Consider the following 17,592-nt stretch of genomic DNA (forward strand, 5'->3'; position numbering starts at 1 on the left):
TTACAACATATTTAGTTGATTTCTATTCTTGTATAACCACCACCTCAGATTATATCACAAACACTGCTTCAAGGGGGTATTCAAAAAGCTGGTGTACTGGTTTGGGTTTTCTGTTCCAAAATAGCAAATCTAGGTAAGTTAACATAGAAACATATGCTGCGAACATTGCTGTCAACCACTTTGATTTAAAGAAATGAACAAACTCCATTTTCAATATTTTATTTCAACCATTGTCTGGCAAATTCCCCAATGCATGCTTTATTGCCTGACAAGAGAAACACTTCATTATGCAATGTCTTTATTCAATGACATTTTGGCCTATGCCTCCACGGATTTCTTATCTTAAGTTCTAAGTATTCCATTTCCAGGTCTGTCTTTGCGATCTGGCACTGTAGATGTACTTTAAAGTTACTTTCAATCATCTGGGCCCAGTTCTGATGATGTCACCCTCCCGGGATGCCACTCATCATCGCAAGCTCCTCCACAGGGATGAGGGGTTGTTGCAGTCGTCCCGAACCTGTCTTCCATCCCTCTAAAGTCTTCTTTTGGCTATGAAATAGGTAAACCCCTTTGCGCTGAGCCTTTGCTTTCATTTGGACCCAGCTGCCTAACCCAGGACTGGTTCTAACTGCTGATAATATATGCTTATTAAATTTAGCAATTATATAACACATGGCAACTGTAGGCTACCATGCATTTAAGATCTAGTAATACATAGACTTCGCTGGAAATTCTCCGTCACAGTGGGCGGTGGTGGATGCAGCCTTTCACAGGTTTGGCTTAACCAACACAGGGTTGTGATAGCTACTTCTTAGCCAGTGTTTTGGAGCAAACTCACGTTAAGACGTCAGAGGATTTGGCAACCTCAAGCACAGGCATAAAAACAAAATTTGTTAAACATCCTTTCTAGAATACCCCCCAGTTCCATAAACAATTTTCTATAAACTTATAGATATAAACAACAGAGTACGTTTATACATACATAAGTACATTAGTGAATAAAATTATCAATATATAAACCAGTTTATTGAATAAAAATGGTTAAAGCTGTGAGGAAAAAAATAACACAATAAGAACTTTATATAGTGTCCTTATTTAAAACTAAGAATTAATGTTTAATGTCTGGACTTTGAACAGACTTCATGTGTGTGGTTTTCTGACAAGAAAGTCCAAACCTGCTGTTTTAAAAAGGTACATTCAAGTATCATTCACAAAACCAGTAGGAGGTATTATCATGTATCATGTTTACTAATAAAAAGAAAGATTGATCAGTGCTCTGTATCAGTCAGCATACAATCATTACTGATTATCTTTGCAGACATTAACACAATAACATACTCTAAACAGCGTGTAACTGTCCTTTCATTTTTTATACAGAGAAATTTCAAAACATTGAAAGAAAAATTGTTTTCAAGATGCAACAAAAACATTAATTCATTTGTACTTGAGCAGCTCTGGAGGAGAAAAGAAAGGAGAAAATTCCATCATTAAACATTAATGCAACCAAGTAAGCATAGCTACTTATCCAAACAAAAATGTGACCTGACATTTCACAAATGTACAGAGCGTAGGGCTGGGCAATATGGCATTTACATTCAATCTCAGATTTCTTCAAAATAAATGCGTTTTTAAATAGATTTACTTTATTTTCCTTGTTATTTAATTATATTAATAAATCACAGCAATAAATTAAATAACCCCCTAACTTTTCCACCGTATAAACAGCTTCACATCTTCCATAGAGATATGCAACACAAATGCATCCGTGATCTCTTTCCATCTGGATCCTTAACATACAGAATCCACTCCGGAAATAATTCCACTGATCTTGGTTGTCTTTTATCCAGAGGTTGTTGGCTGAAGTTGTTTTCTGCATCTTGAAGAGAGCAGCATTTCTCACTGCAGGTATACGCACAGCTAAGTTCCAGGTGTGAGTGATGGTTCACTTCACTGTATGTCAGTTAGTGCTTTCAGACAAACATTGTTCTAATGCAGAGGAAGGGCCAAGTCTAAGCTAACAATGGAAGCCCAAGGATAGCTTTTGTGGTGCATATAAAAGAGGGAGGGGGTCCAGATAAAAAAAAAAAAAAAAAAAAAAAATTCAAATTATCAATTTTATCGACTAACCGCCCAGCCCCATACAGTGGCTTGCAAAAGTTGATCTGATTATATTTTCCATAAATCTTCTATACTGGCTTAATCCAGCGCAAGGCTGCAAGGTAGCTGGAGCCCATCCCAGCAGCTACTGGGCGAGAGGGTGGCCAGTTCATCACAGGGCCAAGACAAAGAGACAAACAACCACTCATGCTCATACTCACTCCTTAAGTGAGTTTAGAGACACCCTTAACCTAATGTACATGTTTTTGGACTGTGGGCAGAAACTAGAGTATCCGGTGAGAACCCACACATGTGTTAGGAGAAAATGCATGTGTATTCACACCCCTGAAAAAAACACTTTGTAAAGCAGGGATGGGCAAAGTCGGTCCTCAAGGGTTGCAGTCCTGCAGGTTTTGGATGTTTCCTGCTGCAGCACACCTGAATCACATTAATGGGTCAGTCTGCTTGGGATGAACTTGCCATCAAGATTGATTGAATTCAGACCTGAGTTTTTGTTTCAGCAGTATGCTTAGGGACATAGTCCTGCTGCTCACATCTCTGAAAGGCTGAATAGGTTTCCTGGAAGAATTTATCTGTATTTAGCCTCATCCACCACTCCCTTAATTCTCCGTGATGATTTTCAATTTTAGCCTAATCTGACCAGAGGACATTATTCTGTATGTTTGGAGAGTTTCCTACATGCCTTTTGGTAAACTGACAAACTGCAGGAAAACTACAAAGATACTTTTCTCATGTAAAGATTCTCACCTGAAGAATTGGACACATCACTGCTACCTATTTCATGTCAAATATTCAATGATTTGGAGTAAACAGGTTTATATAAGAGTAGTAACAACATCATACCTGCTTTCAGTCTCTGTATTTCCTCAGATTTTTCTTTCAGCTGCCCCTCAAGAGTGCTACATTTTGCACAACCTGGAATACAATTACAAAGGACAAAACCTCTTTCAAACAATATTCGAGTTTTAACTTTCATTTGCTGCATATCAAAAATGGACTATTAAGGATAACTGTTCAGATCTTCAAATACAAAACTGTAAATCTAATGACCCCCACAAAACTGAAGACAAAATACCTGACAACAGGCCCGACCTTGGTTACATACAGCTACCAAAGGAACGGCATGCATTTCAAGTACAAATCCAACAAAAATTCAAATGGTTGTTAGAGTTGTCCAGAAATACAGTTTAATTACTCACATTATATGTCCAGTAACCTGAATGTGTTTCATCTCAACACTAGAGCAGGGTTAAAAAAAATTGTCCCCCCCCCCCGGTGTGTAACTTCCGTCCAAAATCAGCTTCTCTCGCCAAAATAATGCCCAATATGGATTTTTAAAAAATTGCACTCATAACTTTGTTTCTGGAAGCCCAATGACAAAGATTCTACATGTAGGGCTGGAAAACCATCAGAAACTTAAATAAATAAGGGAGGATAAATGGTTTTGGTGGATTATATTCACAGCTGTGACATGGCACCTATATGCCCAAAATCAGCTTCTCTTGCCATGATAATGCCAAATTTTAATTTTTTTCCATTCACCATTGGATTACATTCATCTGTAAACTATTTAGCAGTTTAAAATCGCTCACATTAACAGCTAAGACCAAGACTGTGGGTGAAGTTCAATAAAAATGTTTTAAATTAACAGGAAGTGAGACACCATGCACGTATGTTTTCCAAAATAAATTCCATAATGAAATGGTAAATTTTGACACATCATATGGGAATATTACAATTATCCGACTACTCCCAGATATGGTTTTGATGGTCATATAAATGGACTTGGTGTTTTATGAAAGTAGTTATCGGAGAACATCTTCAATATTGAAGAAAAATTGGTGTTACATAAATATCTAAATAAATGCATACAGAATCAGGTTTAATCTAAATCTAATCAAATCAGGCCATTGTGAATGAAAATTAAATCAATTCAGGAAATTAGTGGTGATATCCAGCCCTACTCAACACTCCCAACTTACCATGGTTTTGGGGTTTAGCCAGCAGGGCTCTATGGCTGGTGGCAGGCTGTTTAATGGCTCTGCCTCTGCTGGAATCATCACATGATGCTGAGGTTTCAGCAGGAGCTGATGGCACTGCAGCATCTGAAAGAAAGTGAGAAAATGTATAGCAGACCAGGTCAGGGCTGCTACAGTCAGCACAAACCACACGTTTTTAATTATATGTAGCTTAAAATAATGTAGTCGTAAACTACCATTTCTTTGGGATTTAGCAGGCAAAGATCTCTGACTGGTTGTGGGCTGTTTCATGTTTCTGGTCTTGTTTGTACTATCATAGGAATTACAGGCAGATGCTGTTGTTTCAGTAATACTTGATGGCACGCCAGGGTCTGAAAAAAATGAAAAATGAAAGAGTCACGCAGTAATAATGCCACTGTAAATTATGGCCATTTAACAAGCTAAGAAAAGTCATCTTTGTTTCACAAAAACAAGCTGCGGTTACAGTTTTAGTTGTATGTATTGTCAGTTAGCTCTTGTGCACAAATAACAATGCTAGCCTCCTTAAAAGTTGTAATTTTATTGCATATCATTGCAGCAACTCAATATTCACCCATTTTCTTCCTCTTTGTTACTGGTAAAGCGTGGCCTCTGGTTAATTGGTGCTTCTTTCCTTGTGCATTCCTTGTCACAGCATTGGCAGCTGGAAGGAAAAAAGATCAGTTACATTGCAATGAAAAAGGATGCAGGTCACACCCACATGCTAAATTTGTTATTAGGGAAAGAGGTAATAACACCATTTAAAATTTTTAACATGTTTTAAACGAAAACCAACTTCTTTGCAGGCATGATTTAAGCTACATGAAAGAACTTTCTTGGTGGCTGTTCCTTTCATTTAAAATGTTGCTATTATAATTCTGTGTTTATTTTTCATTTGGAAGTTACAAGCATACAGTCTGGCAGCTTTGAAAGTACCTGTTGGTCCACAGGGTTTTTCAGTGCTTGAAGACATTGTGTTGGATCTTGCAGATGGTGGCCTAAGACCTGGTCCAGCTCTCTGGACAACTGACGGAATAACACCCGGCTGCGGTCTCTGCAATCCAGAGCTGGGCAGTTTTGATGCTAAAATCAGCACAAAGGATAGTAGATGGTAAATAATGTCGGCGCACATGCATGCGCACACACACACACACACACACACACAACTTGTTTTGTTATACATTACTGTAATTAAAATACATTTTAAAAGAATATCAAAACATTTAATAAAGAAAAGTCTTTATAAAGTAAACAATAATGTAAACCCTTTTATAAAAGTACAATATACCAAAAAGAAGAGCATACCTGCTGTGGTAGAACGCAAGCTGTAGGACCCTGATAATCCTGTGGTCTAAAATGAATAAGATGTTATCAATAAACAGTTGAAAAGGAGGGGAGCGCTTGTAATAATTGCTGCATATTAAAAAAGTAATACTAGCCAGACTTCAAACTTAAAATTGTTTTAAAAAAAAATGATAAATTGAAAAAAAAAAAAAAAAAAAAAAAAAAAAAAAAAAAAAAAAATCAACATTGTGTCCTACCCCTTGCGATTCTTGAGAAGCAGCGTTTCTTACAGGCTCAGGTTGGATTCTTTGTTTTTTCACAGGTAGACCAGATGTTACTGGTTCAAGCCGACCCAGAAGTGTGGACCCTGGCTTGTTCTTCAACAGCTGGGATGTAACTTTTAAAGGAGGCTTAAGAAATCTAGGAGTGTTCTGTGTGAATAAAGTTTTACGGTCACAGACAATGTTTGAAGGAGGCTGATCATCTGGCTTACTGGGACCATCTCCATACAGTTTTTTCTGCACCGCCAGGATTTTATCTGCCTCTCGCTCTTTGTCGCAGTGGAACAGTTTACAGTTAGGCATTGGTGTTGAAGTAATCATGGGGTCTGCTTTTAAATCTAGGGTTTCATCCAGATTAAATGTGTCTCCTTTGTTGTTTTCCGTTTCCATACTTTGATGGCTTGAAGCATCAGAAAGACTTTGTGTCACAGGCAGTCCTGATTCTGAATGATCTCTGCCCTCACGTTCACCACTTCCAGAAACCGACTCTAAAACAGGATTAGCTTCAAATGAACTGTTGGGATTCTTTTGCATACTGACATTAGGCTCTGCAGCAACTGTTATGGCATTTTGTTTTGGCATCTCACGGGGGTGGACTTCAGAACTCTTGTCTTTAAGGCTGATAGTTAAACTACAAACTTTAGGAGAGGAGGTTTTGTCCAAAGTGTTGTGGTGACTGTCACTTGAGCTATTCTCAGACAAAGTTATTGTGGCATTCTGTTGAGAGGGAGGTTTACAGTCAAATGTGTTATTCTGGAGGTGAAGGTTTGTGGTAACATCTTCTGGTAGGATAGTGTTGCTACTGGATTTCTGTGGAGACCAGTGATCAAAAGTGGCATTCTGCACTTTATGCTGATTACTCTCATTCCCAGCTGAGTAATTTTGATTCACAATACAGGGTAATTTTTTAGTGGCAGACTGCGTTTCATCTGTGGACTCACACTCCTTTAGGCTGTCAACACTGGGTGTTGCCAGATCCAGTGTCTTATTGTCAGGGCATGAAATTGAAGCAGTAGAGCTCAAGTCAGAGGAAGCACTCAGATTGGAGGGCTGCAAAACAGTTAATGTGCCATTTTTAGACACATCCATTTCTGTGTTTTGTTGTGACACTTTCCTGGCCGTATCTGTGTCACAGTCAGTCAGTAGCTCTTCATTCACATCTTCCACTGTATCTGGGTTCTCGGTAAATTTAGAATCCCACTCCGAGATGACGCTCTTTGAACTGGAGTTACACTCCAAACAAGAAGACAAACCTGAACACTGTACAGGCATTTCATGAGAGGAACTTATGACATGAGTAATATTTACAGGATTGGCGTCAAGTGTTTTCTCATCTGTTACTTGAGGCTTCTCATTTTTTCCACTAAGCTCTGATGAAGTCAAGCTATTTTCCACAACATTACCCAAAATAATGTCTTCCGTCACTTCCAAGGAAATTTTAATGGCATTTTCCCTCACACAGTTGATAGACTGTAGCCTTGCACTTGACAGCTTCTCATTTTGAACTGTATCCAAGCTTTCAGTTTCTTCCCTAAGCTCTGACACAGCTTTGTTGATGTTCATGTTAGCAAGTGGCAAAGTATCCTGGGTGATGTTGAAAGAGGATATCTGCCCAACTGGTGATAGCTCAGAGTCACGGGAAACATCAAGGAGAGTAATCTCTGGCAAGTATGTTTCTGTTATTCTTGAACATACAGAAGAACTCGGGTTGTTAGAAAGGACCACAATCCTGGCATGAGGGTTTAAACTTGTTTTCTCAGCCGGTTTTGGAGAGTCAGGAGGCTTAGCGTTATTTTCATTGCCAACCTTTGGTATTACAGGTGCACTTTCACAAAGTACCGGCTCGTTTGTACTCAACTCCACTGTTGGATCATTTGTGACATCAAGAAATGTAACTTCTGGCAAGTATTCAAAATCAAGCAAGCACACGGGAGCCCCTTTACCACCTTCTGTTTTCCTAAGGGGGGTAGTTGACAAATCAGAGCTGGGATGATGGGCTGACTTTCCTGTTGATTTAGACAGTTGTTTTTTGGAAAATACATGTTTTAAAGACTCTGGAGATAAGCGGTTATTGTCAATATTCAAGTGTTTTAAAATCGGCGTTAGAGCAGACTGGAAGCCAGACAATTCTGATTTTTCCTTTTTCCCTCTATTGTCATCTCTTGGAGCTGGTGTTGAAAAACTATAGGCGTCAGAAAGAGGTCCATTTTCTTCACTTATATCCACTGCCTGGACTTCAACCTTTGATGTCTCAGGTGCAGCAGTTACTCTAGGTGGAATGTTTTCAAGGAATTCAGCTGAATCAGGATTTTTCTGATTATATGAGGCCTGCATTGCTGTCTCATTGACCATGAGTAATGATTTTATTTTCCTTGCTTTGACAAAAATCCAAATGAAGCTTTCTTCTTCTTTTTAAGCTCAATATTGGGCGTTGTCCCAGACTTGGCATGAAAACAGCCTGTGGATTTAAAGATCCCATTAAAGAAAAACATTTTTGATTCGACATTAATTAGATCACTGACACTTAGATAATTTTTGATGTCCCAAAGAACCAAATAGATTTGCCACCTTTATGTTAGTGGCATTTGAAGCAACAGACAAGCTACTTAATAAAAAGGTAAGTAGGTAAAAAATGATGTTCACCACTCGTCACTAATTTGTCACGAGATCTAGTCTAAAACACAAGGAACTATTACAGTATCAGCTACAGGACTTGTTTGTCTGTTATCTGAAAGAATAGTTAACTATAAGTCTACATAGTGGACTGGGTGGATTAAAGGGTTTGAAAACGGCAAAGAAAACGTCTCTTAGGCCTGTTTGACCAGAACATAACATACTACAGCTGAATTTGGGCTGAACATGCATAAGATAATCTAACAAAGACGGTAGCATCGAAACTTAAACCAAGGCGAAATTATTGCAATCACACACACGATATGATAGTGTGAGAAATTCCTGGATATAAAGTTTAACTTCACATTTATTGACATCATGGTAGCAAAAAGTGACATGGCTAAGCTAATGCTGTTTTGGTAACGTTAGCTGCTAGATCGAAAAGTGAGCTTACTTACCAATAAACTGGTACGTCTCCGTGAATGTTTACGTCTGTTAACAATTTTAAACAGTCTCTATCAAACTCGAGTATTTAATCCTCTAACTGTATGTTACACCATCGAAAAGTTAATGAAATCATAACTGAAGCGCTACTCTAACTGCCTACACCCCCTCGCGCTCGTTTTTTAATTCTTCTTCTTCTTTGGATTCTATGACAGCTTGCATCCTATTGGTTATTCTACTGCCACCCACTGGACTGACTTTATTCCTACACCTTTTATTCGGTCAGATTCTGTTATGTCTTGTGAACATTTATACCTACCTACATATCTGCTGAAAACATCCTCCACAGTTTTTAATTCATGAAAGGCTCACCAGCTAGATTTTCCCCAAACTTTTAGAGCACGTTTTTTTAAAAAATGACCATGCCCTATCCTTATTCTGATCCAGATGATCTCTTCCTTCCCATTTATTGTCCCCTTCTTATAACATATATCTTCCTTGTGTATCTTGATCTCATTGTGCTGCTCTTTAATAGTTTCCACCTGCATAATGCCCTTTCCTTCAAATTTTAAGAGTTTAATTTGTATATATCTTCTTTTTTTAAACTGCTTGGTTTGTGAGCTTATCTGCTGTTTTGTTTCCCAAAATAATGAGCCCGAAACTCCCATGGATGAGATCTCTGTTCCTTGCTTTCTTACTTTTGTCCACAATATTATTTCATAAAGCAAATCTAATAAATTACTGGTTCCACCTCATATGAGACCTTGCAGGACTAATACTGAATCAGTACAGATTAAAACTTTGTCAGGCTTGACCTGATCAATTTAGTTTTTACAATGGTTTATTTACAACATTCACATCTGTCATTTAAGGTTACTTTTACAAAACCCGGTGCTAGCTGTTTCTGGATCCTTTGACTCATTTGCAACAATGGTTCAAATATGAAGTTTTCCATTGCATAATTCCAACCAATCACAGCTTAATGCTTATTCTTTGTGAATTAAAGTGGCTAGAGCAACAATGCCATATACTGTTTACAAGTCAAACTGGACATATGATGCAAAGCATTTAGCACCATCTGCATTTCAGAACCATACAGCGCATTAAAGTAAAAAAAAAAAAAAAAGAAGAAAAAAAAAAAAAAGATGCCGTAATGAAACAACTTTGTAAATCATCAACAAATATGGCACCTCAAACTGGGATTTTTTTTATTTATTTGTGAAGACAACTGAGCACACTCTTGGACAACGGTGTGCATCTGTATCCCACAAACATGACTCACTGCACTTAAAATCTCAGGAGCATTTGAGTTATTCTGTATTATCCTACTGAGGTGCTTGACGTGTCATCTTTATAAATACAAAAGCTGAGACTTTTCATAACACTGTGCTTCCTTTTTTCTTGATTAAGTGCATCATTGCCATTGTTCCCACTAGTCAATGATGACTGATGTGCAAAAAACAGAGAATAAAAACACCTTTTGCATTGAATAAAATACTGTTTCTTTTACAATTATAATTTATTATTGAAGTTAAACACAGTTAAACAGTTCTTTCTTTCTAATTTGATAAATTAAAAACAAAGCCATTTTTATATTGTATTCAGATATTCACACATTGAACCACAGTTAATCTTTCACTCTTTGGGGGTTTTCTTTAGTTTGCTCTTCAGTTCAGACATAAGTGGATTTCCAAATCTGAGGAGACAAGACAAAACTAAAATCAAAACCTGCCACAATTCAACATTTTCATAGAGTATAACAACAAGTACTGAAACATTGTTGTTTTACCCTGGATGTCCTGGTGGAATCCACCTAGGTCTGTGTTGTGTCTCATCCTGTTTGGGAGCATCACTCTTCTCTTCTTCCTTTTTGTGAGGTTCCTGTTAATATTATGCCATTTTAATCTAATGTTTAAACATAAGAGAAAAAAGATGTTTATAGATTAGTAGACATACCTGTGGGTGAGCTTCATGGCTATTGTCATCTCTTACAACCCGCTGTGTCTTCTTTAAAACAGGAAGACCAGCACCAAGCCCTGGAATGTAAAAAACAGAGATTTACTGACAGGTCATAAAATATAACTGGACACACGAGTCAGTCACAGTCCTGATTCTGAGTTAAGTGGCTTTGTGTGTTTACAGTAAGTAACCTACCAGGCAATTTTATTCCAATGCCCAAGCCTCCCAAAGGCACACCTGTAGGCACTTTAACTGGCAGATGTGAAGGGGGAGTGGGATCCAGTGAAGGCTTGTGTAGCAGGGAGCGATGATTTGTGGGTGGCCTTGTACGAGGGTTTTTAACAGCAATGCGTGATTTTCGCACTGTAAAGTCCAATGCAGGAGAATCCACCTGAAATTATAAAATAAAGCTGAATTGACACATTTTTGGTAGGTTATGATTACCATCTGCTACTATGTATGATTTGCTTTGAAACAATACCTCATTCTGATCTTCTGATTTTGTTGCTTGGTCTTCCACCACCTCAGCTCTGCTCGGCTCAGGTGATGATTCAGTGACATCTTCTGACCGTCTACAATCCACTTCATCTTGTGAGAGCATCTTCATCTCAGATTCAGTCCAAGGTTTGTCATGAGAACCGCATTCTTCCAAAGAAGCCTCTGCGTCACCTTTACATTGTCCTGATTCACTGAGTTTGATTTCATCTGATAAGTCAGACATGGTTTCAAGAGGCTCATCTTCAATGTTTTTTGTCTTGGCTTGGAAAAGAGGACTCATTTTAATCTTTGACCCAAGATCTGTTTCTTCAGTGTCTCTACAAGCTCTCACAGCTACTTCCATCCCAGCTTCAGTCCCTTCATCTGGCTTTTCTTCTGATTTTGCAGATTCCTGATTAGGATGTTGTGTTTCTGGTGATGAAACCCCCGAATTAGGGTCAGATCTAGTCTCACTGACTGTCCCCTCCTCTCTTAAATAAGATGCCAATGTTTCAGCTGTTTCCTCCATCTGCACACCCAGAGATTCAGGGCTGGATGCAGAAAATTCTGACATAGTAGCCAACATGTCCTGCATGCCTTGAAGTGAGCTAGTGCTTATTAATTTCATCTGCTCAGTCTCACTAAAAGATTGGTCCAAATATCCAAACTGTAGAGCTGATGAAGAGGTTTCTGTGTCACTTGCTAACTCCGATTCTCCTGAATTCAACTCCATTGGCTTCTCCATTTCTGATATATCCGGTTCTTCGTTCAGTGGATCTGCCATTGTGTCCGTTTGTGGTTCTGATTCAGAAACGTGTTGTTCAAGAGTGTCTTCTGACATTGCTGTTTCTATCCACAAGTCAAGAATATCTTCGTCAATGACATCCTGATGCTCTGTGATTAAGCTGGTTGTTTCTTCTGTGTAGATTTCCTCTGATTGCGTCACATGTTTTGTTGTTTCCTCAGCTGACATCACAGGTAAAAGTTCTGGTTTGTTTGTCTTTGATTTATCAGCTGCTTCAGCGTCAGTTATCTCTGTCTCGTTCAGCTCATAAGCTCTGTATGGAGATTGACTTTTTAGCTCTTGCGAGTCATAGTGCTGAGATAATTCAGATTCTGTTTTCTCTCCATCTTTTTGTCGCGTGATCAGCTCAGCTGCCATTCCTGCTACCTGCAGATGTGTAGTCTCATTTTTGTCCTGCGTTTCATCTTCTTTTTCCTCCCCATCTGCATAATCTTTGTCTTCAGTATCTGTCACCACATCTTGAATTTCTGCAGTTCTGTCATCGAGTAACTTGGGCTCAGTTTTATCCGAATGTTCCTCTGGTTGACTTGGGGTCCTGCTATTGTTATGTTCTGTGTGCGTGGCATACACTGACTCCTGACAGAATCTCACCTCTGTCATCTCCAGTATGTCTGCCTCAAGGAATTTTAAAGTTTTGCCAGCAAACCTGACCCCCTCATCTGCTGCTGTGGCTCCATCTGTTTCATGGCTATCTCCAGAAGCTTCGTTGAAATCTTCATCCATCCTAAATTCAGCCACTTCTGTTCCATCTTGTAGCTCTTCTGTTATCTTATCAGCCTCCCCTGACGAACCAATGTCGGTTTTCATTGAGCTGTCAGATAAGTTTACCTCTCGTTCCCCAAATGAAAGTCCTGATTCCTGAATTTCTGCTGCAGTACACAGTTCCTCCTCTAAAAGCTGCAGTTTTTCACTGTGCTCCTCCACAACTAAATCAGAGCTGCATTCACTTTCTTCTGTGCTGTCTTGTTTCTCCTTCAGGCGCTCCCCCAGCAGTAAACAGTGGGCTCCTGTGCCTTTGTTTTTAAAGCTCTCCTGATCTACGCTCTCCTCCTCTTCTGGTAACTGAGTGATCTGGATTTCCTTGTAATTTCCTCTCTCCAGTAACCATTGTGTTGTATTTTCATCTGGCTCGAGTTCATTGTTGTATTCAGGAATTCCTTCTTGTGCTTCCTCACATACTTGAGTATTTCGCTCCTGCGACAGCGCTATCTGACCTTCAGTAAACTGCAGGGGAATATTTTTAAACTCATTGCTTATTTCCTGCTTAGTCTCACCTTCAGGATTTACTGTAACCAAGGTGATTGTGGAAACTTTTTCCATGCAGACACCTTTGTTGTCGACTTCGCTGGAGAGCCTCTCCTCTTCCACTTGATCATTATCCACAAATTTCTCACCTTCTGACATTTCTGCTGTGCTCAAGTCTTTCTCTGTAGTAGTTTGCACACTGGTGACCACATCCTCTTGCATATCTGTAAATTCAGTATTGTGGTGATGTGTGTTTTCTATGACCACTTTGCTGCAAGTCACACTCTGACTTAAGTTGCTTTCTTCCTCCCAGACTTCTGTAAACACTCTGCTGATCTGCTCCAGCCTTTCTTCTTTTGTATTGTTGTTTGTAGTCTTATTGCTAGCTTCCTCTTCTTCTTCTTCATAGATATCTTCGTCTGTTTCTTCTTCTTCTTCTTCGTCATCATCTTCTTCTTCTTCTTCTTCTTCTTCATCTTCATCATTATCACTGATATATTTGTCTTCTACTTCCCCTTTATCAATATCTTCTTCTTCCTCCTCTTTTTCTTCTTTGATAGTAAGAACTGGTACCCTCTTAACCTCAGTTTCATAGTTTTTTGCTTTTTCCTGTGTCAGCTTCTCCATCCCTACCTCCGCTCTGAGAATGCTGTCCTTCTCTTCTGGCCTTAAATCTGTGAATGTGCACAGTTTTGCCTCACTTTCCTCTTCCTTCCAGTCTCCTTCATCTTTTTCTCTCTTATCTTCTGTTACTTGGATCTCTGCTATGGTTTCAAGCAGTTTTTGATGATCATCATGAGTTCTCTCTTCAACTCCACCTTCTGCATCACTTATTTCCACGCCTGCAATTATTGCATATTCTGTAAGATTTCCTAACCCAGTATTCAGATGTTCTTCATTATTCTCAGGGGTCTCACTTTGTTCACAAGTGTGGAATTTTCCCTTCTCTGTTTTCTCTGGTGCATCTTGGCTTGTTTTTGTATCATCAATGAGCAGCAGCACTTGTTCATCATCAATTATATGTTCCTCTTCCTTTCTTTTTCCATCTTCATCATCATTGATAGCTTCCTCTGCTTCTTCTTTATCTTCATCATCATCACTGATATATTTGTCTTCTACTTCCCCTTTATCAATATCTTCTTCTTCCTCCTCTTTATCTTCTTTTTCATCATAGATATCTTCTTCTTTGATAGTAAGAACCGGTACCATCTTAACCTCAGTTTCATTATTATCACTTCTTACGTCTTGTCCGACAACAATGAACTCATCCTTTGACACATCTGACATCTCATCACAGAATGAGAGATGATATTCAACTGGTTTTGTTCTTTCATCTGGCTCGTTGTCATTTTCTGAAGCCAGCTCCAGTGCGCCTTCATAGTTTTTTGCTTTTTCCTCTGTCAGCTTCTCCATCCCTACCTCTCCTCTGAGAATGCTGTCTTTCTCTTCTGGCCTTACATCTGTGAATGTGCACAGTTTTGCCTCACTTTCCTCTTCCTTCAAGTCTCCTTCATCTTTTTCTCTCTCGTCTTCTGTTACTTGGATCTCTGCAATGGTTTCATGCAGTTTTTGATGATCATCATGAGTTCTCTCTTCAACTCCACCTTCTCCATCACTTATTTCCACGCCTGCAATTACTGCATCTTCTGTAATGTTTCCTAACCCAGTATTCAGATGTTCTTCATTATTCTCAGAGGTCTCACTTTGTTCACAAGTGTAGAATTGTCCCTTCTCTGTTTTCTCTGGTGCATCTTGGCTTGTTTTTGTATCATCAATGAGCAGCAGCCCTGCATGATCTTTTCCAGTCTGGCCTGACTGTTCTTCTCTCATGCCTTCAACATTTTCAGACTCACTGCTGCCTCTTCGGAGCTGCATACCTTCTTCATCAGATCCCAGGTCAATCTCTGTGGTGCAAATTTCCCAGGCGACACCTGGTGACCTAAGCAGATGGTCTGTAACAGGTTGTTCCTCACGGACTTCTCCTACACCAGTGTCGGCCTGTGCCTGGCCACTTGTTGAAGACTTGCTGTCAACTGTAGATTCATTGAGGGAATTCAGCTCATCGTTGGTTACTTCAGCTGGCTGTGACCTGAGGAATCTTGTTACAGCTCCACTTATATAGCCCTGAGAAAGAGATAAAGAAAGTTTTATACATCTACATATGACACTTTTAGTAATTTCAATTGAGTTCACTAAAGACATTATTTGATGTTCTTTCTTAAAAAATAATTAATTAAAAGAGTGGCCAAAATGAAAACAGACTGTGTGAACACACTATTGTGTATTCAGGGTCTTTAATTCCACTTAATAATAATTGTAGCCCTACAAAATACCAGAGCATTTACACAATAGTGTCCTTCTAGCTTTGCAGGCAGTTTTGGGAAGGTCTTTTCCTGTTTCAACACAACAATGTTGCTATGCACAAAGCAAAGCTCATAAATGGTTTTATGAATTTGGAACAAAAGTAACTCCAGTGGTCTTTTTTGACACCTCCGGGTAGAACAAGTTTCTTTTCACATGAGATGCTTCTGAACACATTAAATGTGGTTCAGTTTAAAACCGCAATCATTTTTTTAAATCCTCTCAGAGCAGTGCATTAAGCTTTAAACAATGGCATTGTCTAAATTTAGCATTGCTAACATGTTACATGATGTATACAATAAACCATCTATTGTAAACATATACCTCCTGTAACAGGACATTTGTTGAATAAAGTTTCAATAAGTATTCTATTTAATTCTGTTTCCTTTACTTTGTCAGTTTGGACCAATTACTTCATGTTCTTTGCAAAAGTGATACAACCTGATCTGTGAACCATGTCTGAGAAAACATGAAAAATTCACAAAAACTCAATCCACAAACTTGTGTTTGTTTGCACATTCAGATCACCCTGCATTAATCGGCACAGTGTGCATTGCAAATCCTGAACAGCAACAATGTGCACAAATATAGTCATAAACACAGTGGAAACTTTAATCACCGGCACAGAAACGTCCAATGTGTGTCTGTGGGTGTGGGCTAAAAAAAGACCCACACACATACATCTAATACATCTATTTGCAAACACACACAAACTTCTCTTAAATGCCTCTGTTGCATAATCTTGTACATTGCCCAGTGTTATGTCCTGCGCAATGCAATTACATAAAACTTTCACAACGTATGGTGTGTTAGTATGTCTAACATTAAAAGTATTTAAAAAGCTGTAGCAACACATTTGTATGAATCCTTCACTGGAAAATTTTATAAACAAGAAAAAGTTAAAAAGTGCTGTATGTCATTCATAATTAGCAAAGTTATCTGTCAACAGAGGAAGAATATCTGCACAAACAAAGAGAGAAAGGGTGTGTGAGAAGCAGAGGGAGGAACTTTAATTGCAGCTTTAGTTTGTCAGTCATATGTGTGTGTGTGTGTATGTGAGCAAGTGGGTTAGTGTATGAGTTTACTGACACAGGAAGTGACTTTTAAAACACATTTTGCAGCTTCAAACTTTAAAATCAAGCCCGTTCTTTTATCACACTTCTCATTTTACATCTATTATCAAATAATGCAGCATCTCACCCAGACTGTCCACATCGTCCTCTCGATCCTAGACAGGGGATTGTTTGGATCCATCTTCACACTTCCTCCCTGTTCTTGTTTTGACCGTTTGGCCTGATACAACAAACCAATGTGTCCAGTAGTTTCTGCCACAATATGCTGATCAGAAACTTGACAGGAAGCTGCTTCGAAACGCAACCTGCATTAAATATTAAACACGTCAGCTGACAGCTTACTTCCCCTCTCCAGCCACACATGTCCGGGGTGTTATGATGAGTAGGAGGGTGATTAACACAACTGACGTTTTGCACAGTTTGTGGACATGAACAGAGCTTGTTCTGGCCACAGAAATATGTGAGATGCAATGCTGAGCTGATGTGTGACTTTAGGCCTGTGCACCTACAGCAGGGGACCAGAGACGGTTAGTGGCGATTGTGGTAGAAAAGCATCAGCAGGTCCTCTGCATGACTTTATTTGCAGTATTGTGGGGCCATCATCAGAGCCATCTTTTCTATCTAAACAGGTTTTACTTTGAAACAGATTATGGAGACCACATACAATGAATAGCCTTTATCAGTATTCCGGGCTTGCATTTAGCTCTGGTTATGAAACCAGACAAATTAAATTCACTTTACAAATACCTTATTTTAGAAATTAATTGTTTTATGCAGAAAGAGTGGAACCTACTTTCTCTGTTCCATATGCTGTTCACACGCATAAAAGCCAACTTAAAGGTGATTTGCCACAACTTTCTTCTACTTCTGCTATTGTCATTTCATAAAGAGGAACTCCTCAAATTCAACTTATCTAAGGCTGTTTAACTGATAAG

General features: G+C 38.9%; 2 protein-coding genes across 2 annotated transcripts; both read right to left on the reverse strand.

The window, feature by feature from the left end:
- Positions 1–190: 190 nt before the first annotated feature.
- Positions 191–8,939, reverse strand: LOC121633052. Its single transcript, XM_041974926.1, has 9 exons — positions 8,752–8,939; positions 5,657–8,138; positions 5,421–5,466; positions 5,052–5,198; positions 4,690–4,779; positions 4,334–4,468; positions 4,101–4,223; positions 2,962–3,033; positions 191–1,454 (listed from the first exon to the last, which is right to left on the reverse strand). Exons 2-9 carry the CDS (start codon positions 8,030–8,032, stop codon positions 1,435–1,437), a joined length of 3,009 nt encoding a protein of 1,002 aa, XP_041830860.1. The 5' UTR covers positions 8,033–8,138; positions 8,752–8,939; the 3' UTR covers positions 191–1,434.
- Positions 8,940–9,894: 955 nt separating this feature from the next.
- si:ch211-136m16.8 (trichohyalin) lies at positions 9,895–16,971 on the reverse strand. The gene is made up of 6 exons (XM_041974543.1): positions 16,785–16,971; positions 11,178–15,347; positions 10,892–11,087; positions 10,694–10,773; positions 10,527–10,618; positions 9,895–10,433 (listed from the first exon to the last, which is right to left on the reverse strand). Exons 1-6 carry the CDS (start codon positions 16,836–16,838, stop codon positions 10,373–10,375), a joined length of 4,653 nt encoding a protein of 1,550 aa, XP_041830477.1. The 5' UTR covers positions 16,839–16,971; the 3' UTR covers positions 9,895–10,372.
- Between the last annotated feature and the right edge of the window lie 621 nt (positions 16,972–17,592).

This window comes from Melanotaenia boesemani, chromosome 21 (assembly GCF_017639745.1).
Source record: "Melanotaenia boesemani isolate fMelBoe1 chromosome 21, fMelBoe1.pri, whole genome shotgun sequence".
NCBI classification, from domain to species: domain Eukaryota; kingdom Metazoa; phylum Chordata; class Actinopteri; order Atheriniformes; family Melanotaeniidae; genus Melanotaenia; species Melanotaenia boesemani.